At 40.5% G+C, this 25,732-nt stretch overlaps 2 protein-coding genes across 6 annotated transcripts in view; both read right to left on the reverse strand.

Moving 5' to 3' along the window:
* Positions 1–19,470, reverse strand: part of crebbpb (CREB binding protein b) — a 38,719-nt gene extending 19,249 nt beyond the window's left edge. For all 4 annotated transcript variants that reach the window (XM_044330319.1, XM_044330316.1, XM_044330317.1 and 1 more), the window contains exons 1-3: positions 18,587–19,470; positions 6,717–7,336; positions 1,957–2,124 (exon numbers count right to left, since the gene is read on the reverse strand). In XM_044330319.1, the coding sequence (XP_044186254.1) occupies positions 1,957–2,124; positions 6,717–7,336; positions 18,587–18,671 (873 nt within the window). In that variant the 5' untranslated portion in view covers positions 18,672–19,470. The remainder of the gene's footprint in view (positions 1–1,956; positions 2,125–6,716; positions 7,337–18,586) is intronic.
* A 1,072-nt stretch (positions 19,471–20,542) lies between these two features.
* LOC122966716 (adenylate cyclase type 9-like) overlaps positions 20,543–25,732 on the reverse strand; it is a 34,055-nt gene continuing 28,865 nt past the window's right edge. For both annotated transcript variants that reach the window (XM_044331015.1, XM_044331014.1), the window contains exons 9-10: positions 25,588–25,611; positions 20,543–25,302 (exon numbers count right to left, since the gene is read on the reverse strand). In XM_044331015.1, the coding sequence (XP_044186950.1) occupies positions 23,922–25,302; positions 25,588–25,611 (1,405 nt within the window). In that variant the 3' untranslated portion in view covers positions 20,543–23,921. The remainder of the gene's footprint in view (positions 25,303–25,587; positions 25,612–25,732) is intronic.

Genomic DNA, 25,732 nt, shown 5'->3' on the forward strand with positions numbered 1-25,732 from the left:
TGGTGTGATCTAAGAAACATTAACTCAGATATATTTTTATTCGAAGGGGGAAAAAAAGGTGTTAAAAGAAAATGAGTTAATAACAGGAACAATAAGCGTGTAGTGTCTGTTATTTCTCTTCTTAGTTGTTGCGCAGTTATAACTGAATTAATTAATTCATTTACATTTTCTTTTGGCTGCTTTTTCAGAACAAACCGCTGCACACACAAAGGCGGCTGTGGCCAAAAGCAGCTTCTGTTTCTACTCCATTATTCAACAGTTTTTCTTCTTGTAAATTTCCACCAGGAGCAAGATGGGAAATAATCTCAAAAAGGAATCTAGTTGTAGTCCGGCAAAATCCCCGGTCTTTGCAAAATCTTAATCTGGGACTGAAAACTCAGTGACTTATGACATTGTCTTTAGATGTGAGAGGGTGTCAAACTTCAGCCTTAAAAGTCTTTTCAAAGTCTTCTAGTGTATGATAGGCATAAGGAGAATACTCTTAAAACTGTAAATTGAGCATTATTATTATTAATTATTATAATTATATTATTATTGTTATTATTATATAATTAACTATCATAATAATTACGGACCTCAATGAGTATAAAAAAATACATCGTGATAACTTTTTTTGGCCATATCGCCCAGCCCTAGTGTTGTGCCTGTTTCTATCTGGCAACTATGTTACTGCATTCCCTCTCAGGTTATTTGCTTATACATGTTTTCTACCTGCATCATTTTAGTTTTATTTATTTTCATATCTATCAAGATGAAAATCACCCCACTTAAAAGATTTATGCTTACACCCTGACAGCACAACACCTGTTTCAGCCGCATATTTTAGTTGTTTGTCTGACGTACATCTTATGAAGCCAGTACACTCCAACTTTAATGAAAGCAGCTGTCTACATGGGCCACATAACGGCATGAGCTTTACATGCACTCCAAATCCATTTCCTTCTGTATTAAGAGCAAAACTCCATTGACTGTGTACTGCACTGTCAAAAACACCTTTGAGTACACACAAGCACTGTGGCTGACCGGATCCAGTCTAGACACTGATGGAGATCTGCAGCTGCTACTGCTGCGCTGCTGACATGCTCCTTCTGCCAAGTGTCCACTGTACACAAAGTATTAGGCTCAAGCTTGGGAGGAAACCAAAGTATTTTACTGAAATAAAGATGAAACAAGGTAACAGCTGGGGCTGCAACTAACCATTATTTCCATTTTCGAAAAATCTGCAGATTATTTTACTGATTAATCAGCTCGCTTTGTTAAAAGTGCCCACAGTCAACATCTTTAAATGTCTTCATTTAAGCACCTAAAGGATATTCAGTTTATCATCATGTATGACAAAGAAAGGCAAATATTTGGCACTTTACTTTAAAAATGAATGAAAACTTGATCATCAAATTAGTTGCCAAATCACTTCCTGTTGATTGATTAATCGACTAATCATTGCAGCTCTGATAACAGCCACAGTGAAATTGAAACTACTACCGTATTTACCAACAGCTGGTCTGTTTAAACTGTGTGTGCAATGTGTTTGCTTTATCCCAACACTTAATACTGTACAAAGGAAACAAAGGGTCCTTTATATCAGAATGTCAATGTTTCTGTAAGGCTGACAGACTTCTATGACAACTGTCCTCATGAATGTGCAGGGACGACAGCAAAGCTTATATGTATACTTCAAGTCTACAGAATAGCATGTCCATTTCAAAGTCAATTCCTATAGATCTTATTAAACAAAGACCCTACTTAATATGAGTGTGTGTTATATAGCATGGTACCAACACCACAATGCACATTGTTTTGGTTTTACATTGTATCTATTTAGGCGGTGTAGATGCAATGCAACATGCAAAACATTGACAATGTTGCCTGAAACAAAAACATGGCTGGGACAGATATCCAGCTTTTTTTTTTTTTTTTCTTCTTTTTTTTTTTTTTAAAGATCCTGGTGACACTCACCATGTTTGGCACACTCCCAGCTCCCTTCAGCTCAGCAGGGAATTGGGGCAGGTTGTTGGGAAGAGCTGTCTTGTTCTGGAGTTGTTGGGCATTGACCCCTGCTGCCCCCATCTGCTGCACCCCAGCTTGACCATACTGCTGGCCAAATGGAGCTCCTGACATCCCCATCTACAGTGGGCAGACAGGACAGAGGGATGGTCAGAAGATTTGCATATCATGCGGCATTCCATCACAGGAGATCAAACCTTGACCTCTGTGCTGAATGTATGTGTGAATGCCTGTGGAAGGGTTTCCCTCTTTGAGAAGGCACAAACGGCGAGGTGAGGACGACTCCAGCTCTGGTACAAGTCCATCAAAATTAAACATGCCACACAACTCTCAAACTTAAAAAGCTGTTTAATGTTAGCTTGAACGTCTCTTGAAACTGAAGTGATTACTAGAAGCAAAATGAATTGTCGAGTTGCTACAAAAAAAATCAGCAGAAATAGATCATTTTTATTTTTTTTTTAATTGGCCTCTGAAAGAGAATGGTTAGTCTTCTTCTTTGGATGGTCCTCGACATCCATCTGTCTGCTGGCTTTCTACAAAACTACAGCCTGCTTTGCTTCGCAGAGGTTCCCCACTGCCAGCAGTGCTCCAGCAGACAGAACAAGCCCAGCCCAGCGGAGAGAAAAAAACGGGAGGAGACACACACACACACACACACAGAGAGAGAAAGACCAGCTTGCTCAACAGCTGAGCAGAGCGCTGCTGCCTGCCCCTCCCCCCTCCGCAGCACAGAAGCTTGCCCAATGACTCCCTCTCATTCACACACGAGCATGGCTTCAACCTCCTCTCACACACACGGGCTTTCCCACTTGATGATCCGCACTTATTACAGAGTGCCACCAGGCTAGAGGATAGCACTGTTGTGCGTGAAGCCTCTGGTGTTTCCCCTCCTCTTACCATGATCCCCCTTTTCTCCTCTTCTGTTCCTCCGTTTCTACCCCGGCCTCCCCCACCCCAACAACACGCTAACCGGCTCCTCTAAACGTGATTTACAGCTCCACTATCAAAGGCCAAGGGGCCCGAAGAGAGACGGCATATGCCAGAGAAAGAGAGAGAGAAGGAGAAGGAGAGAAGAAAAAGGAAACAGTTGAATGTAAAAGAGTGAATACTAGCAAATAAAGACAAAACAAGGAGCATCTAAAAACATTTTAAAACAGAAAAAAATCTGAAAATGAAACACAGGTTGTTATTCACCTCTGCATCATTTCCATCTTAGTGCTGAATAGCAGAACCATCTAGTGATTAAGTGATTACTCAATGTCACTGTTAACTTATATCCTAAAAAACTCAAAGGGTTTAAATCATTTCAATTGTGTTGAATGTTGGTTCAAAAGAAATGTTGATTACAATTGCCACGAACCTACACATCATCAGTAGCATCTAACTAACCTGTCTTACAACAGTCTAAACCCAGCTCACCTTCCCTAATAAGTGGCTGAACAATTCGGTGACTTCTGTTTCACAATGACTGGAAGAGCTGACATCGCCACAAGCCAGTCATCCTTGAGCTAACTTCTGTGTTTTGTTGTTGGAGCCCTCTCTATTGGCTACCCTACTGTCTATTCATGTCTAACTGGCATTAACAGAGATGAAGTATTTTTTTTGAGAAAGCGCTGTTCTACATCTGAAAACGTGATCATTGAGAGCAGGAAATGACGTACCGGGAGTTTAATCTGCCAAGATCAAGAGGAGAAACCGGGCCGTGTGTCGAAATGGTGTATCCTTTCAATCCCAGATATCTGTTAATCCTTTAATTTCCTGAAGCCCAAGGTGACATCTTTGCTTGTTTAGTCCAGAATTTCAGTGATCTTCAATTTAATATTACACAAGACAAAGAAAAGCGGCAAAACTTCCAAATTTGAGAAGCTGTAACTAGGAAATGTTTGACAGTTTTGGTGAAAAATTAGTTAAATGATTAGTGAATTATCAAAAATTTGCAGATTATTTTTCTGTTGATCAACTAATCAACTAATCCATTCAGCTCTGAGTTAATCACACAACTAGTTAAGTAAAGTTATGATCTGCAAGCCACCGACAAGCAGTTTACTCAGGTAAACTCGGCAATGTTAACTGCCATATATGAGCATTCTTCTGTAACTTTGCCATTTCTAACTTTAAATAATTATTCTGCCCTGTCACAATTTGGTCCAACAATCATACATGTTGTCTTTGCTATTACAAAAGTAAAGCCATCTACATCGGAAGACACATCGCCAACGTATCGAACCCTATGTATTATCCAAAAATGTACATTTCAGTGATCCATTTCCCATGTGCTCAATACGAGTAATGTTCCATTTTATCCATAACATGCTCAAATGATAGTGAATCCAGTTACAGTCACCTGCCATGAACAGAAAAGCCGACGTCACTCTATGACACAATTCAGCAGCATGTTTCCCTGATGGCAGCTGCGCAAGGTAAATATGACGTGTGCCAGACTCGTTACCGTCCAACCACAGACCCGCATAGGCGACACTCAGAGGCAGGTTCAAATCTGTGTCTTCCTCTTTCCCCATCGCTGCCTATTAGACGCAATCTTAGTACATAAATGTGATGTAAACCCCTTTGTTTCAGTTTTGTATTAAATCTGAAACTGCTCATGTACACGCAGATGCAGGACGCAATGACTGTCTGTAGCGTAATGAAAGAAAATGAAGGCAGACATCAAGGTGTATGTGTCTTTATGGGGAAGAAGGGAAGGAGGGGCTTGTTTCATGTGGTGACGTCTGTTGAAATAATCTTGGTGTGAACTAGCGAGCTGGTTTAACTTTGGTTTCCTGTCAAACCACAAACCCCTGAGACTCAGAAACAGGGGGAGACATTTTCTCACACTGCGCACTTCAAAGTGTGAGAGAGCAAAGATATTCACATAGAAATACGACCAAAAAACACATCACGTTAAGTATGTTTCATTCACAAAAACATTAAAAAATCGTTTCACTGTGTAGTTGTGCCGTGACAACTGTAGCTCATTCTCAGATTAGTAAAGGCATAGGAATACAGCGATAAACACATCAGCATTGATCTGCTATGAAGCTCTCAACTGAGCCAAGTTAGACCCACAGAGATTGATGCACTTGACTGCCGATTCAACCCCTTCAACTGATTGTCTGCTTCCTCCAGGAGACACAGGAAGACGAACAAATCAATATATAGTGAGGGTGAGATAACTGACGACAAGCCAGCGGTAGGGCTAGACAATACAATTAGTACTTTGCATATACTTATCTAGATAAAAGGATGAGATGAAAATGAGAAACTCCATGATACTGTCCACTGGGTTCATTGCTTAACATCAACGTCCCATTATATTGCGACATCACAGCTATTTCTAACTAATCATATAGCATTTAGGAAAGAACGGCCCACTTCGTTAAACAATGCACAGCACAGTTGGCTGAGTTAGCTAATCTCACCACATGCTATTACTTTACTGTCAAAAATCAGAGAGAGAGGGAAGATAAGCCCTTGACTCATACTTTATGACCTGAAGCACTGCCATCCAACAAAACAAATTGGTTTGAAATATTAAAAGGACAAAAATGCACTATTAGTGCATCTTGCTAATGCTGAAGGAGAGACTAAAGTTGTATCTTATGAACAACAAATGTTCCACAACAAGATGAAAAGAAGGAACACGCTGACTGAAACTTGATAAAAAATAACATTGAAAATAAAATCCCCTCATTTGACTGCAGGACTGCTGTGAGGAGAGAAAACTGACCAGTACATGCAACACTTCATGAAAATTACATTTAAATAAGTATATTTGTGATAAAGTCCAGGCTGTTTAACCCCACCCTGAATTCTGACTCTGGCTAGGAGAAGCCCAATAAAAACATTTATTACTGAACTCAGAGATAAGCAGCACAAGGTAATTAGAGTTGCTTATATATCTGCTGCTGGGGTTAATATAACTTAGGGTATAAAATGAAAATGAAAATGTCCACGTTTGATATATTTGCAGCTGTAACATAACATATATCAGTGTTTCCCCTAGGTTGGCTGCCTTGGAGCGGCGGCGGCTGCAGCGGGGGGGGGGGGGCACTCAAGAAAGAGACGTTCTCTGTTTAAGAGCGGCTGACATTGACACTAAATGAGACAATGAGAATTGCGGTCCACCTTAAAAGTCAGTCCACCTTAAGTGAGCCTGGTCAAGTTAAGCTAATGTTGTTGCTAACTTCAGGGCTAACCCCCTAGATGAGTATTTTCTTTGTCTTGAGGAGCTGCAGCATTTATTAACTGACAAACTGTAGTCTGTACTGTACATTTACTGCCAGATTGACAACTTACTGCTAAACTTTTCCTCTGCTCTGCTCGCATTCACGTCATGTTTCTGCCGCTCGCGCAACTACTCACGCACATTTACACACACATACACATACACACAAGCACTGCCTTATTCCTTAACGAGTTATGCTACTCTTGTACCTTTCACATAGATGTCCTTTGAAGAACGAAGAGAGGGAGGATGACTAAAAATAATCCACAATAACGCAGGGTTTTTGTGCTCACACAGTGTACGAGTGAAAATCATTAGTAATGATCGATTAATGATCGTCTGAAATTTTAGCAGCGGCGCTCATAATTTTGCAGTGGCAGTGAATATAGGGGAAACACTGTTTGTAGCAGTTCATGTGCTCAACAGATAATTATGAGTAACCAACTGGTCACTTGTGGAACTAATGAAGATGGATTTTTAACCTCACCTTATTCATGTTTCCAGGTTGCTGAGCATTCATCGCGTTGTGTGCACCCAACTGTGGCCCTCCTTGGGTGAGGGTCTCTGCCAGCACACTGCCACCAACACCCGGTCCAGCTCCCACCTGTGCCCCCTGCATGCCTTGGCCCTGGTACTGCATGCCGGGCCCAGGTCTCCCCCGGCCTGCTGGTCCCAGAGTCCCGTTCATCACCTGTCCCGTCTGGCCCAAGACCCCATGACCCTGCCCACTGTTCAACATGGCCTGATTGAAGCCCATGCCTGTGCCTCCATTGCCTTGTCCAGTAGCTATGCCTCCTTTCTGGGCCTGGGGAGACTGGTGATTGGGGGAGCCCTGCCCCATAGGACTTTTACCAAGCACGGCACCTAACTGGCTTCCCACCATGCCTCCCTGTTGCTGGCCACTCCCCAAGATGGAGGAGCTTCCTGGTCGCAGGAGCTCAGACAGCTGCTTGTGTTTGGCAGCTGCATCGGGGACGATGGAGTTGAGACCAGGACCCCCTCCTCCACCTGGACCACCGTTAGAGGACATTCCCATTTGGGACAAGTCTCCATTTGGGATGAGCTCATCTGGAAGGTCATTTTCCAGGTCAAACAGAGACACAAGATCTAAAGAAAAAGAGAGAGAAAAGGAAATAAGAATTTAGCCATCATCTCTGACACACCCACTTAAACCCATATCAAACTGGCAGAACAAGCCGATAACCATCGAGCACAGAGAAACTAAGGTATTTGTTTCAAGAGAGAATTAGAAGGTTTATTCAATCGCCTTTACAGATTGCTTCCTTAAAAAAAGGTCCCATGATCAGCAGAGGGATTCAGCTCTGGCTCAGCTTCTGAAATTAGGCTAATTTCTGTGATTGGTCTGCTTTGCGTTCACTCCACAAACTAACTACACTTAAGAGGCAAACACATCATTGTCCGTCTGAACCAAACCAAGAAGGTTATGTGTGAGGAGGCCCTCATTTCTAAATGCATCAATTGTCTAACAATTATCAACAATTAACCATGTGTCAACCACAAAAATTAACTTATTTACTGATGGTGTCAAAAAGATCTGACCAGCTGTTATAACCAAAATAAACCAGACCTGACCAGAAAACAAAGGTAGAGATAATAATGGAGCATATTTTTGCATTTTTAGGAGATAAAAAAATGCTATACTGTAGTAAGCAAAAGCCACAGTAAATTCACTGGATCTACAGTGGGATTATCAAAATATAGTACATGCAACACGTTTCTTTCTACAAATTTCGCTTTAGAGTAATTCATAAAAAATATCCACAGAAAGGGCACGTTTGGCATGTGTCAATATGACAAAAGTATATTTGTTGCAGTTGTGCAAGAGCAACCATTAAAACCAAAATCATGTGTAAAAGAGCACAATGTGACTTTTGATTGAATACTTGATAAACATTGTAACAGTACCACAAACCACACACCAGTTTGCACTATTTTCCTGAAAGTGCATATTGAGTTACCTTATTCTATGGTTGACAGTCAGACTGAATGAATAAAGTAAACTGTACTAAGGTGACTTGTTAGGTGTGCATGTGTACACATAGAGAACATGTATGTGCACAAACATACAATAAAGTGGCTCAGCCCCTAGACTAACTCTACAGTACCATTGGGGACAAAAAAAAAAAAAAAAGGTGAGGAGAGAAAATTCGAGCTATGTAGCTGAGAGCGCTCGTGGCTGGCTGTGCAGAAAAAAGTAAACATGAACATTCAACACACACAGAACATTAATAGAACATTAATGGAGGTTACAGTCCAAATCACGCGTCTATGCCAAGATCCTTCACGTGAGGGTGCGAGTGTGTGGCTGTGTATGACAGCCCATAAAGATTTTACCAGCACAACCGCCACACCCCTACACACGCCTTGCTCGGTGTCTGGGGTTACTGGGTTGTTAACAGTGGAGAGGAATCCAATTGGTTTCGCAATTGGATGTGGTGGAAATTAATGGCAGCCTAAATACTACAACCACAGGCTTTAAATGAAGTGATTGATCTTTCAGCGTATAAGGTTAAAGCAACAAGTGTAAGTGCACACCGAGAGACATGGATGGTGCATTGCTGAGAGCCAGCACCTGTGTCTTGCCCCGAGCCTATTCAGCAACAAGATTGAGACCACACAAATTTAAGAGGGAGAGGATACAGTGGAGCCAAAAGGCTGGCTGAAGAAGAAGAAGTGCCTTCAGCATGGTGGTTCTTTTCAAAAAGGTGCAGGAGTATGGTTTGAATTCGCTTATTAGACAACAAGGATATGATGAACATATCCAGGAGCGAGCAATCACATATCAAGTAGTGAGAACAGATGCATCCACTAACCAGAGAATCCCAACACTTGAGTCACATTATTCTCACCTGAAGAGGACATTGCTGCTGCCGGTTGTAATTCATCCAAAGCTTTTCAGCAGCCACATGAAAATCTTAAATTAAGACTCTTCAGTCTGGGAGATAATAACAGGCTGCAGAAGGCTGTTGCTACCTCACCAAAGTCAAAGAGAAATGGGATGGAGGCTGAAACGTAGATGCTTCCACTCTGTCCTCCAAGAAGGGGGAGTTCAGTTGCTACTCAAGCACACTGAGGGGGAATATTAAACGTATTTGGGAACAGGCTACACATCTCATGTCTCGACTACCAAGAGACCACCTGGCTGTTGGTCATAATATTTAACCAGATGGCTACTTACTCGCTTCCAGTGGAAACGTACGACGGAAAGAGACTAATTCTCGATTACAACACTTTCATTGGACAGATTTAGGATGTCTGTTGGATGCTCAATGTGCATCCAAACTTAAAAATGTCACTGAGACAAAACTAAGTTCATTGCTGAGTGAAACGTGTTGCTCATATAAATAAAAGATCCATGATTATATACTTTTATGGGCTGAGTGTGCCATCACTTTTCTAACCATATGCAAGTCTCTTCACTGAGAGGCTTTTCTATAGCGACAGGAAGTAAAAAATCTGGTGACATACGCTTGTCCATACTAAGCTATCTTTTTCAGAAGTGGTTTGGAGTAGCATCTGAAAATACTAATCTCACTCTCTTGACTCCAACTCTCTCTGATTGTTCATTTTGTATAGAATTATAGCTGATCACACAATACAGGTGTTAACATTTTGATTAGCTTAATGTCTCAACGCAGCTATAGATGAATTACTGTTTGCCGTTTGGTTAACAGATTATATTTTTGAGTCTCATGCTAATCGCCATTTTATACTTGTGCAGTGATCTGACAAGATAGGTCAATGAGAACAACTTAATTATACATTTGGCTAAAAAGAGGTTTAACCAACTGAGACCAGGCACAGTAACAGGATGTTGTTGCACTCCTTACTAGATGATGGCTGCAAACCCAAAGAAGGAGGAGGAAGAAGATATTTTGCTGACTCTATTTTCTATTGTTTTTGAGTTGTGGGTGTGGAGTGAGGACTTTTTAAAAAGCGGGTGTTACTTGAATTATTTTTCCCATGTTAAAGTTTATTGGAGGAGCATAATCTTCAGTTTCATAATTAAATGCCATAGCGTAGACATGGCCTCATTGTTCAATGCTTTACATTATTACACTAACTAAAAACTTAAATTGTCTTAGTTGTTTTATATTAACGCTGTTATGTGTTTAGAAGTAGAAAATGAGCAACTGACGAAAAGTTACCCTACACTTTGAAGAAATAAATGTGGAAGTAAATGTACAAATAACTATATTAATGTGGAAGCAAATTTATATATATAAATATATTATTCTATTACTCTATTTATTTATTCAATCTATTCATTATTCTTATTTGGCAGTATTACAATTTATTTATCTATTTTTTTATTTCCTTTGTCAGTTTTGGGCCCCAATATGCTGCTAGAATAGCTAGAATAGCAGCATATAGGGGAGTTTTTTGGAGACTAAAAAAAATACATATTGTGTAAACAGGACACCTTAAGAGTTGGGAACATATTGATTCTGTGTGTGTGGCACATTTAAAAACTGTGGAGGTTTGATGCTGGGTTGTTTTTCCACACATTTGATTGGAAGTACATCTGTAAATATGGTACTTTATAAGAAAAGCTGTGATGACTTCAAGATGTGCAAAATTAGTGGCACACTACACTTGTAAAGCTGGGGCTGCACTCATTTGCTGTTCTGCTTTTATGAAACACAGAAAACCACAGTCTTCCACAGAAAATGACAAGAAGAAAAAACTTTGGGCAAGGCTACATGATCCGAGAAGGCGAAAAACTGTTTTAATTTAGCTTTTGCAGACAGACACACGGCTAACAGTCTTGTTTAAGAGGATATGAAAGTTAGGAGTAGAGGAGGAAAGGGTAGATGTAGCGAGGGCTGCAGGACAGGGGAACTGCTGGGGTGGCCGACTGGTTGGTGTCCAGTGCTACCGGCTCTTCTCCTTATCTCAATCAGTTCCACATTAGCTCAGACATTGGCTAGCAGATCCAGAGAATCATCTGCCACTGCTTTACCACACTGGTGGAAGGCAACATTTTAACGCTTGACTGTATTTGAACGCATGCTAATGTAGCTGAATAATGCTCACCCAGGGGCTGGTGATCATACACACAGGCCAGACGGAGGAGGCGGAAGCCCCGCTAGGTGAGCAGTCTGGTTGGAGAGTGGTGGCCCATTTCTCACCTCTGGTGCTGACATGCCCACTCAGCCATACAAATGAAAACAAGAATGACATTGGCCTGTGGCCACAGAAGCAAACGCATACTGACACGAGACTAGAGGACCATAAAAACTGTCACACATTAACAGAAACACCACAGACAGGCTGCTAATCTGTGGTTTAGAGCGACAAACACAGCGTTCAGTGGGCTAGATGTGGTAAAGGGGGACGTCTTTGCTATCTGACTACCAATTACGGGTCCATGCCAATAACCATGTGCTGTCTGAAAACAGTGAGTTTGGTCATTCACTCTACACATTGAGTTAGGGCTGCAACTAACGATTATTTTGATAATCAATTAATCTGCTGATTATTTTAAAATGCCCGTTATAACTCCCCAGTCAAAGTCAAAGGTGACCTCTTCAAATTTCTTGTTATGTCTGACCAACAGTCCACAGACATTCAGTTTACTATCATGTATGACAAAGAAAAACATTAAATCTTCACATCTGAGGAGCTGAAACAAGCAAATTTCTGGTATCTTTTTAGGGGTTGGTATCTTTAGGAATCTCACGATTCAACTCTGATTCTTGGTGTCCGATTCAATTCAGATTCGATTCTTGACTCAAAACCAATTCTCAATTTAATGAATAGAAGAGGGCACAATTTTTAGTGTCTTACTCCAGTATACTGTGTGCCAAACCATTCACTGGTGTCCTTAGTCCACTGAAAACACAATACGAAACATAACTGACAGTTATAAATGGTCCTCAGCTTTTTGATTTCAAGTTAACTGTATTAATTAATTCATTTGAAAGCATCTTACAGTCTTCTGCCTGTATGAGAATAATGAAATGAAAGTGTAATTTACCGACCGACATCACTGGTTAAATGTCTTTTGTAGAAACAGAAGCTGGTTCGTTCGCTCTGGAGTAGGGGGAGGGGGAGGCAGAGTGCTCCGCTGTGTTATTATTAGCGTTATGTCCCCAGCAGTGGAGAGCAGCCTCTCTGCTGCACCGTTAGCTGCGGGGAAAGCCATCGCTGTCCAAGATGCTGAGCTTAATAGGTGCAGGTGAAACAGACTGCAATGAGTTATTTTCTTTGCCAAACCATAGTTGGTTTAAGTTGTTGAAGTGTTGAGTTTGCTGCTCCACTAGCAGTCTCAGTGATGGCGTAAAAAGTATTCACAATATACTTGACGTTCTTCCTGCAAAGGTAATTATTTAGTCATTAAATTTAAAAAATGCGCCCAAACGCTTGCCTTCTTTGAAGATGAACTACAAGATATCTCTAGCGTGTGCACACTGTAGACTGCCCGGGTGCTGCACTGACCTCGCAGTTGAGTTCCACCTTTTTCATTCCTTCAACGTCACATTATTAACTAACATTCAGAAAATCGATTTTTGACATTTGTGACTCCATTCAGAATCACAGGAGACAAGAAGTGTGATTCTTATGTGAATTGATTTTTTCACCAACCCATAGTATTTTTTGTTTAAGAAAATGACTGAAGTGATTATTCGATAATCAAAATAGTTGCAGATTAATTTTCTGTCAATCAACTAATCGATTAATCGACTAATTGTTGCAGCTCTATATTGAGTACAATTGTAATTCAAGTAAATTTAAGCAGACAAAAGAAAAAAAGGCACAGTAGACGATCGAGGCTATAAATTAAAAGTTCTTCACAGATCTTCCTCAGAATTGAGGCTTTATCATCCCAACGACAAAAAACTTCAGTGCTTATCCTCCCATCTGCAGCCTGGCACTTAAAATTTTCTCAGTATACTTAAGACCCTGAGCCGCATCCAAGACTTCAAAAGAGAGCAGATCTCCAAGAGACACTGTGCAATATCATACTAAATACATGTGTTTGTATGTGCGTCGACTGAGACAGAGAGGGCTTCTGGCGGCGGTGGGGGAGGAGGCCCGATGTCAGGTTACTTTATTGCCCAGCGAAAGCTCCTTCCACCCCTCTGAGAAGATGAGCTACCTCGCCGAAGACTGCAGACTGTCAGCCGACTAGATAATGAAGCCACCAACAGAAGACAAGGCACACTGAACAAAGAAATGTCTGCAGCTGATTGTAACTGCCGGACAGATGTTTCCGATCTTTACTACACTTTAAATTAAGCAACTGTACCAGTCATAATGCGCTCTCTAGAGGATGAGAGTTAAGAGGTGGCTCCAGTGGTGTAATCCCAAAGCCTTCTTTGCTGATATGAAATGGTCCATGGTTTTTCAATGCTTGGTGCCAGCGACTGCACAGCGAATACCAACAAAGCTATTTTCAGTCCACAGCAAGTATATACACATGCGCAACTAGAATGTGCTTTGCAGGATATTATTTCTGAATGCACCCTAGACTGGACAGCTGATAAAGACACATGCAGTATCTTACTATGACAGCTTTTAAGCGTGGTGGAAATGATACCCAACAGTGTTGACGCCATTGTTTTCCAGCTTGTAGCTGAAAAAAGTCTAAGTCCAAAGCACGCTCTTGCAGTAACAGTGGATGGAAGTCAGTGAGACATTTTCATATCTTAAAAGGTGTCTTAAGGCTGTGCGACAACAATGATCATGTCACAATGTGTGAGATACCTGTGATAAAATCTTGGTTTCAATCTGTGTCAGACTGTGCAAAATCAGTATGAGGCGTGTCAGATTGTGTGATGAATGTGTGGTGAATCTTAGCACAATGATGTTAATAGAAAGAAGTGGCCTATATGAGAGTTTTGTTTTGTGTGTGCCAAGAACGAATTAGGGGGAACAAGTGTGTTATCTCACTAAACAAAAAACAGCATATACAAAATGTCATGACAGCCAGTGTGTTCCGTGTCATTTCATGCTGTGTTCTGATTGGTTTATTTGTATATTTAGGTCACAGCAGCAGTCACGTTGTGAGAATTTGGTCTTAAAGATCTCGTGTTACTGTCTTTTTTGACTAATTTTTATGAATACGGAGTCTATTTTAAACATCTTTCTTGACAGCCCAGATTCCCCTCTGTCCTCCAGTAAGCTGTTTCAGCAGCTGTTTTCATAAAATCGACATTATTGATATCCTCTGACTCTGATTGGCCGGAGGCGTGGCTCCCACCTTTACCCCTAACCAATCGGAATATGACCTAATGAATAATGAAAGCTCCCTTACGCCACATCTTTGCCTGGAGTAATGGCTGCAACTGGAGATTTAAGACAGCATGTAGCGATCTATGAACTGGAGTCTGATCCTGAATGGGAAGAGGAAGTACCTGCTGTTGCACAGTCGAGATTTCAAATGGATGTTTCAGAATGGTAAGATCGTGTCCAAGTTTCGTAAGTAAAAGTCTTTTTTTCTAGGGCTGTAGTCAACCAAAGAAAATCTTGGTCGACTGAAATCGTACATAATCTTCAACTAATCGATGAGTCACGCGCGGGGGGAGGGTAACGGGACAGAGTGCACAGTAAACTCGGCAGCCACACATTTCTCTGTTCTGTATTTCTCTGTTGTGTCTCCAGGTTAGGCTAACCCATTGTTGCTAACTTTGGAGCTAACCCCCTTTACTTTTCCAGCATTTGGGGAAACAACAGACGAGACTTTTTAGCATTTATTAACTGACTAGACTGTACTGACAACTTACTACTTATCTTTTCCTCTGCCCCACTCGCATCCACCGTCACTTCTCTGCCCCTCGCTCTTTCCCACTCGCTACGCAAACATACTCCTTAACAGAGCCACACTACCAATAGTTTCCCAGGCAACGACAGAGGTTGACTCCCGTACCGGAACAGCGCTGCACAGAGACTCCCAAACGCTGTCAATTTCCGAACGAATGGATATTCATTCGGATAACAAATGTTAAAAAATATTTTTTTTGGCCTGGCGGGGGTTCTCGTTCTCATTATGGAGAAACACAGATTCAGTAAACGTTCAGTACGGTTAATAAACGTTGAGTACAGTTTTACCCAGCAGTCTCCATTAGGTTGGGCGAGTTCAAAGTTTTGAAAACACAGGTAATTTGTTAGTCTGTCCCTCTCGCCACAGGATATAATGAATTACTCCTGGAAAGCTATTGATGTAGCACTTTTCTCCTTATGAAAATAACACGGAGATTGTTCGACCAATGAGAATTTAGTCGGACGAGAGCATATCGACCAACTAATCGACCGGTCGACCAGCAGACTACAGCCCTAATTTTTTCAAAGCTTCAGCACAGATACATTATATTCCTCTAGCTGAGTAACAGAAAGAAACAATGTTTACGAGTCCACTTGTTTTAAAACTTGATCCAAAGATTGAAGCTCAAAAAGTAGAAAATCCAGCGGCGTACTGAGTCTCATTAAGAAGACAGTCGACCGTAAAATATGCAGGACACACACAACCACTTACCGCTAACGAAGGGAAGATTGTCTCCAAAAATGAATTTCAGCCATTTCTGACATAAATTTCCATCCTCTGAGACGCTGTTAAGACTTTTTAGCTGCTGACCAACCAGTAACACTTCCAGTGTCCTGTTTTGCTCATCATCCGGCTGCAATGCAAACTCCGACTACAGAAGATCCGTACGCACTCAGTATAGCGCTGGGCGGCAGTGGGCTCGTGCTTAAGCTTCCTAGTATGTTTGATTTGACTTTCTGGTGTTAAGTATTGATGGGTATGCCTCAACACCGCTAGCTCTTGACCTGCGAATTCAAAATTTAACTCAAAAATACAGAGGAGATAGTAAAAAAAGTCATTTAAAAGCAAGAGGGCCTCACCCTAATCCATCCCTAAGCTTATTTTTCTTGTTTTCTACAATAATAACCCTTTAAATATCTCACACTGTCAAAATTTTGCCTCAGGCTGTTGATCGCCAAAGCTCCACATCGCACATTGGTGCACGCGTCTCACAGTGTGATCTAAGACCACCGTTTTAGAGGGACGACCGAAGATTTTACCAAGTTTCTCTCAGGATTGTCAAGTCTTGCCTCAGACAGCTGAAAATCACACATGTAAAGGCACCTTTAGACACTGTCCAGTCATTTTGTCTTGTCTGTTGTTAACATCAAACTGGCAGCTAGCACTAAGACACAACCACTCACTTTTTCTTTCCTTTCTTCTGAGAGATGCATTAAAGCCTCAATCTCATGTAGAACCTATGTAATTGCGGATCCACCATTCAGACAGCACTCATGGTTTTAACTCGTCAAAGTCTGAGTCACCATCCATATCATATGTCCATGTTAAGTGAGTTCATACATGATAGGATACTGCAGGTCCAGGTTGGACAGACTAGAGCTGAAGCTATTAGTTGATAAATCAATTGACAGAAAATTAATCTGCAACTGTTCTGATTAACTGTTTTCAAGTCTGTTTTTAAGCAAAAACGCTCTTTCAAACATTTAATGGTTTACGATGTCTTAACATTGTAGTAAATTTAACATAGTTGGGTTTTAGACTGTTTGTTGGGGTAAAAAAAAGACATATGTTGGGCTGTATGAAATTGTTATGGGGATTTTTTTTAGTTCTCTGATATATAGACCAAGCGATTATCAATTAACAAAGAAAATAACCAGCAGATTAATTGACAATGAAAAACAAATGCCCGAAGACGAAGAGATGCCAAAAGTTCTGTTTAATTTTAAAAAGTCACGAGGTAATTTTAGAGCGATAGCGAATGAGTATTCTGGTGCCAACTTTATCAAATTATTATTATTATGCATATAATTAATTATGTCCTCCAGTCAGATGGGTAGCAGCTCTAATTTCGTGGTGTCTTTCAAACTTCAGACATCTTTGAAAACATACCGTCCTTAGTTTGTGACGTGCAAACTTTTAGTTCTTAGCTTGAATCAAACTTGGCATTGTCATTATGGAAAACCACTGAAATATTGACCCATCTTTAATTCCCAGGAGAACACACAACACAGCAATTCTCTAAAAGTGCATCTGTTACATGCCCATGTGGCTGGTCTCTGTCTGGACAGTTATAATAGTCGATAACTAGAATAAATAATGACCACTGTAAAATCTCAGACCCCATAGTCCATTTCTGTGTCAACCACTTACCACACACACAACTCAGAGCGTGAACAACACTGGGAGACCATTTACTGTTGGTGTGAGCAGAACACACATAACCTCACAACATGTTAGAGCTAGCATGTCATCGGCTGCTGATGTAAGTAATGTGTTATAGCCAAAAGAATAAGAAAGCTTATATTAAGAGGGCACTTTCTTTTAAAAACAGTCCTCTTTCTTTTAAAACTCTACCAGGTAATCCAGAGAAGTTGCTCTGCAGGTTGGACAAGTGAAGACACAACCTAGGGCTAATTTCTAATACTCAGTCCTATCATGGCAGTGGTTCTTCTCAACTTTGCAGCTTCTGTTTTGCATGTTACTGGTAGACAAACACATGACAGAAGAAGAGTTGGACATAGGTACAAAACAAACGTAATCTTCCGGTATATTTTCTTAGCTAACTTTGTTTTAGCCCAGAGCATTTTGTTGAAGGAAAGAATGGTTGAAGCTTCAGTAGTAGTGGGCTGACCTAGTGGTAAGAGACATTTGCAGGTTCAAGTGCTTCTTGTGCTGTCAAGAATCTGCACTGCTTTTGTGTCAATGAGCAAGAGACTGAATCTCCAAGGGAACAGATGCAGCACTCTCCTCTGTGCTGATTGGTAGAAAGAAAAGGACTTTCTTTAAATCACAATATATTTATGATGCCAGGCGTATTGATATACAGGTGCCTGGAGATTACTTAAAGCCCTGTGCTAAGTGCTAAGAGGTGACAAGGGGGAAAAAAACAGGAACCAACACCATAACATCCCTGCAGATACACTGTCAACATTTTACTCACTTATTTCTCACAGCTGTCGGTGATGGGTAAGTACCATTATGTTTTTTTTTTAACTTTTAACCCAGCAAAACTGAAAAGTTGGGCGCAAACTCTTCCTAATGAGCAACCACAATGTGATGAGGAGGCAGTGAGTTTGCACTTTTTTTTTTACACTAACAGCAGTTATGCATTTGTCAATCACATATAGATTTAATCAAACAATCCTACAGGGACTTTGCGTGCATGTGTCCTGTGATATGAGCCCCGCTTTAAGTGGTGATAGCTTTACTTCACCGTGGCTCTTTTCCTCAAGGTGGAGGATGCATCCTACCTCATAAAGCAGCAAGACTGTGCAGTTTGCATGTGTAATAAACACAAATGCAAGTTAGCACATTCTTGCTACAGTTGTAAAATCGTGATCTGCACTTACCTGGGCCATCTGATCCTGAGAGAGGTGAATTAAGCTTGGGTCGCTTTGCAGTAGGGGGTCCGACGTCCAGCAGATTGTCAGCCATCCTGCTCGGCAAATATTATGAGTGGATGTTGATGCAGGAAAAACACAACTGGATCAGTCCAACTTGTGGGCCTCTGGCTCGTAATAACTGATAAGTTTCTCTAACGTTACGCGTAAAGGATCAATTTAACTGTTTGGGTTTTTTTTTTCTTGACTGGCAGGCTGGCGAAATGCTGCCTGGAGAAAAGGGTTTCAAAAGAAAGGCAACAGCGCCACGCTTCGCCACCGAAGATCACCCCATGATAATCCAACACCCAACACCCACATAATTATCCTCAATAATTACGTCCAAAAATTATTTCAGTTCGAGAAAAATAAATAAAAATCAATCATAAAATATTACACAAAGCGTAAGCAAATCCCTTTCTCCGCAGATCGCCGGATTCACGTCTGTACAGAATCATTTTTTTCGCAGTCGAAACGAGCATCCATAAAATCTATTTTGGGCTTAAATAAAAAGAGTAAAATTCAAAAAATATTTTCTATGAGGTGGATTATTTTTCTCGTCGCTGTCTCCCGGTAAATACAGCGTCTCGGGACGGAGATACGGCGAGAAGCGGCGCTCTCTAAAAGGGAAATCAAATATACAGTGGGCTTTCGACACGATAAAAACCCATGTAACCCTCACATGTTTGCATTAATTCTCGTCGGAAGAACTAATACTTCGATTTTCTGCAAGAAAAAAGCCGTTTGAGTCCGGTCTGGGTAGCTCCGATCGGTTTTTAAAATTAATGCTCCCCCAGAAATCCCGATTCTGAGCCGCGTCAAGATGGCGGCTGTTGATTCCTCCGATACAAAAAAAAGTTTTTTTTTTCTTCCCAGCTAGACTGTGGGGGGAGGAGGGGGAGGTGTCGCGCTATGACGCCCTGACGTAAACCTGTGTCCCACCGTGCGTCATGTAGACGTACGTATAATAGCCTCAAAGAGTGGAATAATCCCCCCAAAATTTAAATTACCAATAAATATTAACTGCTTCAAACTTTGTAAGCACATAACAGTCACTAATACAGATTTAAAATAGTAATTTAAGAGGGAAAAGAATGCATTTAAGATATGATACAAATAGATACAAATAGCGACATTACAACTATTTCAGTTATTCTTACCATATTACAATAGGCTACCACATTTAAGTCCCCATACTAATACAGTATATTAGAATAACTTTCCACTCCGATCTACCGATATTTCTTTTTTTTCTTCTTCTTCTCTTTTTTTGTTTTTCAGTATTTAAAAATGAATGAACAGCAAAGATTAGCTGAAGCCATACCCAGCTTCACTGGTCCTGCACCAGCTCCAGTTGTTGGGAAAATTGAAATGATTCTCAGGGTTGGAGCACTGTTACATGTTTATGAAAAAGTTATGAAAAAATCTATTCCCGAGCTGTCCCATTATTATTTAAACATATGCACTCAACCAAATACGCTAAGTAATTTTCATCTCTTTTGATTCCCTGTGTGGGTACCAGTATTCAGATCCTTTACTTGAGTAAAGTAGCAAAGCTATGCATTCAAAAGCTTGCTTAAGTGAAAATACACAACTCATATAGTAAAAGTCTACTTAAATTAAGTATTCATTATGCAGCATAACAGCCCCTGCCAGTGCTATTTTTCATATTATTCAATCGTTATTACTGATGCACTGTAATCAGCATTTTAATGATGTTGCTGGTTTAAGGAGGAGCTAATTTAAACTATTATGTTACAAAGTTTAATCTACAACAATGCTTCATATTTTATTAACTGATCTAATGTTTTACATGCAAGATCTTAAGCTGCAATGTAGCAATGTAAGGCAATGGCATAGTATACCTGGTATAAAAAGTATTACATAGCATAAAACAGAAATATTCAAGTAAAAGTAAGTACCCCAAAGTCATTGTCTACTAAGAAAAAGAAAATGTGCTTAGTTACAATCCATCACTGCTAAATACAATGTAGTGTACAAGCTATAAAGTCAACCGGACAACATTTCCCAGCAACTCTTTATTCAGTTTTGACCTCCATTTGCATACCTATTAGCGTGCTATATACAAAACATTTCCAAAGAAAGCAACAATTTATTAGAACTAGGCTATAGCAGGCTACTCAATTACTGCCTACCAGCAGACATCTAGCAGTGTCTCACCATTTTAATTATATGGCCAGTTTGAATTTCTAAAAAAAAAAAAAAAGAAAAAAGAAACCTGTGTTGATTGAGTTCTCACTGTCCTAGCATGTCATACTTTTAAAGAGTATAAAGTTGACTAAAATGTCCAGGTCGCATTCCTCCTAAGATTAGAGCATCCCTTCCAAAACACACACAACCACACAGTTTTACAAACACTCATACATTTTTACACACATGCAGGCAAACAGAATGCACAAATATTATTCCAACATTGTTAAAATACCCAGTTCTTTATACTATTTAATACTCTAGCACATGCGCATATATAAATAATAGAAAATGCTCAGATACTATACAATACAAAGGCATACTGTACATAAAAAGTGAGTGCCTTGTGCAAATGTGTTTCAACAGTGAGATCTATGTTGAACGTGCTCAACAAAATCACAATCTAAGAAGGAGATAAGACAATACATACAAAAAAAAAAAAAAATCAGGAGATGGCAATGACACTCTTTGGCATCTAAATTTTCCCAGTGTGCCATTCTGCTGGTTCAGAATGTCACTTACATCTCAATAAATCCAACCAAATCAACATTTAAGCTCATGTTTGCAGTGTAAGAATAAAAAAAAAAACACACGTGGCAATCAAATCTGTGAGTTCTCACCCCTATTTCGTTGTTCCTGTTTGTCCCAAATACAATAGTAATCCAGAAAAAATGTTCAAAGTTCATAAAAACACAATATTCAAAAGAGCTCATCAAAATTACCAACAAAAGAAATGTAGCTAATGCAGTATCATGACCTTTGATAGTAGCAACACTGATTATTCTAAGCTTCCCTTTATTGTAGTATAAGATACATGAATTTGGGCTGGTACAAGGGTTGTGTGCTCATCAGCGTAATGAAGGTCATTTTCCCTTTAAATCCAAAGATGTTTAACACTTATTATTGCATTTAAAACAAACAAACTCCATCTGTGCAATAAATACGGTACTAAATGGAGGGCCAAACAAGAAGGAATTCGAAAACAGCAATAAGGCCAATTAATGTTGAATACGTTTGGTATGATTACATTGAGTTTTATATATTAAGAAAAGGCACTAATTAAATTTATGACCTCATTGTAATGTCATCAAAATTAAACGTGATTCAAGAGCAAAAGTAAACATTCTCCTCCTTATGCCTGGCATAAGCTTTTGAGAAATATTCAGTGTCTCAAGAAATGAAGCCTAGCCTTGAGCTGACTGTGAAAAAAATTATCAGGGAAATCAAGTTCAAAGTTAAAAGGCACAAGCTACCCTAACTCCACACATAGAAAACAAAGCAAAACAAATAACTTACTTATTAGGGCAATATTAAATAGTGCAGCTGAAATTAGATGTTAGGTTAAAAGAAGGCAAATCGGTTCTTTGTTTTTCTGTAACATTTGTCTCGATTGCTTTATTACTTAAAAGTATTGATTATAAATGGTGATTTAAAAATATGAAGTTGTTAATCTGTTGTTCAGGGAATTTGAATGTGAAAAAGAAGACAATGAACTGGATTTCATGGTGAAACTGTTTTGCCTCTGAGCACACAATCCATTTAATCAGCTTGATTTCCTCAATAATATTGACATAATAGAATGAATTTAGGGAAGTCAAAAAGAAAGCATAAAAACACCTAGGCAGACACCTGACCTACATTTGGTGCACTGCCTTTGCATTTACAGTGCTTATATACTGAAGTTTTATGCCATTGCAAGTGTGAAGCAGCTAACATGTTCAGCTGTTAAGATCCAGTAATGTCTTTCAAATCATAGAAGTAAGAGAGGGGAGCTTCACATGAGCAGTTCAAGTTTTGTGTTACAATAAATACAATAAAACACATTTTGATTTATGATTTTGCAACATTCCACTTTGATTATCCATGTCTTAAAAGCTATCAACTAGCACACAGTGTAATCCATAGCAACCTAGGCAGCTGTTTTCTCTAATTGATCTAAAGTCACAGCTAAAGACACTCCACAGGTACAGAAGTACCTTGTAGGATCCATTGAAATACTCATCAACACTAAACACAGCTTGAGTTCCCACAAGAGCCTGGATCATGGGGGCACATAGTCTAGTAACAGTTTAGCCTCGTCTATGGTGCTGTCGCAGCAAGCACGCTGATAAGTGTAGCTGAGACCATCATGCCTCAGTACTGAGACAATACAAAGATCTTAGCTGAGGCCAGAGAAAAAACTGCCACATCAGCAAGCAAGAGTTTTTCATCCAACTGCGTTCCTAAACTGTTTGTCATCCTGTTGTTTCACCAAGTCAGCCTAATATCTCATAGGCACCCCTCCTCATTAATGTCTGCATGATCTTGCTATTACGCTAACACATAAACACACACTCACACACTGTATACATGCAATTACACTCACACAACACGCAGCACAGCCTCCTCTGCCCTTAGTCTGCATTGATTAGTTTCTGCTGTGCCTATCACAAAGAGTTTTTGGGTTTTCATGAAGAACATGGAATCAGGCTCTGCTGCATTTTAGTGCAGATTTTACTAATATATATATTGGAATAGCATCTTACATCCTCCTCATAATGTAGCACTTTCCATATGTAAGGTCAGCTTGCTGAGCTGTTTGTTGATAAAAGGCAAAAATATCATAGCAAACCACAGTTTTGAAAGTAAAATTGTAACAAAAGCAAAGCATTTTTCCCAAAAAAGTTTGCAAATGTACAGTTTTCCCTTTATGTTATTCTACTCTTATACTCAAAAAGGCTTAGTCTACACATTATTCTATTCTAAAGGCACTTAAAAGACATATGAAACGCATAATCAAGATTAAAGGTGTAAAGATAATCAAGTAGTTTAATGGGACATGATGGGATCTGTAGCAGGCAAGAGGAGGTTCAGAGTCAGCCATCATATCTTCCCATTTCTTCTGTGTGTCCCTGCCTGACACCATCTTTGTGGTCGACCCAGCACCCCCAGATTAAGACCTAAAACAACCTGCTGCCTGGCTGATGCAGAAGAGAGGCCTGTGGGTCTACCTGGGGTAGGACCAAATGTACAGCAATTCTACAAATGCAAACTGGCAGGAACAAGAGCTTAAAGGGTAGAAGATTTGTGATAAAAGCGCCATTGTAGCAAATTCTTAAAGTCTGGTTAACTCTCCAATGTTACTGTCATAGGCATCCTCGTATTTGTCTTTCTTGGAGTCTTTCTGGGACTTTGCTGTTGAACTTTGGGGTGCATTTTGCTGGACTGTGGATGAGATGATGAGTGGTTTGTTATTTGCAGAAGGAGGTGGCCCCTCTATGTTGGTAACAGGTATAGATGTCAGGCCACTGTGAGATGTAGATCGCTGGGCATGGGAAGTCTCTGCAGAGGGACGTCTTTCAAGTATGTCCACCCTCTCTCCGCACCGTGCAGCTTCTCTCTCATGGCCAAGCCCTGTGTTGGTAGAGCAACCAGCACTGGCACTGGGAACCATAGTATTGGTACTGCTTGCAGTTATGCTGGTTGTTGGCATCATGCTGGCGATTTCATCAGTGGGTGAGCGCCCAATGCTACCATCCACCTGTGCCCGGATCTCTGGTGAGACTGAGAGTTGATACTGAGGCACAGGGCCACTGTCACTACTCTTAGGGTAAAGGAAGGTCTTCATCTGACCTTTGCCTTTGACATTAACTGTGCCACGGTAATCAAACTCGTAATCCATACCACTGAGCACACAATAGCTCTCCTCACTGACCTGGACACGACACTCCACACCTGTTGTATCCATGCGACTGGCGATGTTGACTGTGTCACCCCAGATGTCGTAGAGAAGCTTGGTGGTGCCAATCACCCCTGCTGTTAGAGGCCCGTGATTGAATCCGATCCGAAGCTTGAAGCCAAAGCCCAGCATGTTCTTGTTGAAGTCGTCCACCACACACATCATTTCCAGAGCAAATTCAAAAAGAGCGCGGAGGTGGGCATGAGGATGGGCTGCATCTGCACACTGCTGTGCATTGAGTCCTGCTGCTGCCATGTATGTGGCACCAATGGTCTTGATCTTTTCAATATTTGAGAAGGCTGGCTTCCGTAACAACTCATCAAAATCTCCAATTAGCTCATTGAGGACACGATAGCACTCCTTGCCTCCCTCATAGCTCTCTTCATAAAACTCACTAAAGTTAACAATACTAGCAAATATTACACCCACATTGTCGTGGTTCTTGGAGTAACTCTGCGTGACCTTCAGTTGCTCAGCCACATGTATTGGGATGATATTGCGAAGCAGCCAATCGGCCTGGTCCCTCATGTTCTGGATCTTGATGCGGTGTTGATCAGCCTCCACGTTGCCATGGTAATGCAGACGGTAACTGACCTCAAACTCACGGTTAAGAAACCACACCAGGAGAAGGAGCAAGAAAAAGGCCACGCAGGCCTCAGGGCCCAGCAGGTCCTGGGGGTGAGGCTGTGGGTCAGGGTCTGCTAGGCTGTCAGATATGAAGATGGAACTGTTGCTGTTGTTGTTCTGTCCAGCCGACCTGGAGGAGAGAGACAGACAGACAGAGGGAGGGAGAAAGAAATGCAGTGAAAAAGACAAACTGAATGCTTGTCTAAATAAATTGTATCTGAAAGCACCACAGCAATTACAGAACCTTACAAAAATACATTTCTGTGCATGATGCAGGCGATAGTGAGTGACTACCTGCAAATATCTATAAAAGAAGGAAATTGAATGGTTTATGATACATGTATGCTTTCTTACTGAGCACAAATGTGTAAAAAGACAAAAAAGCACCAGAATGAACAAAATTTGTTGTACGTACCAGAAAAACAGACTCTTAGCAACACTAGAAGAGATAAAACACATGTAGCACTAGTTAATACATCAAGAACATGTCAAGATCTAGTGCAATCCAACATATACTTATATCCTTTTTTTTAAATTAGTGTCATCATGGTGAATGGCTA

This window comes from Thunnus albacares, chromosome 17, assembly GCF_914725855.1.
Source record: "Thunnus albacares chromosome 17, fThuAlb1.1, whole genome shotgun sequence".
Lineage (NCBI taxonomy): Eukaryota > Metazoa > Chordata > Actinopteri > Scombriformes > Scombridae > Thunnus > Thunnus albacares.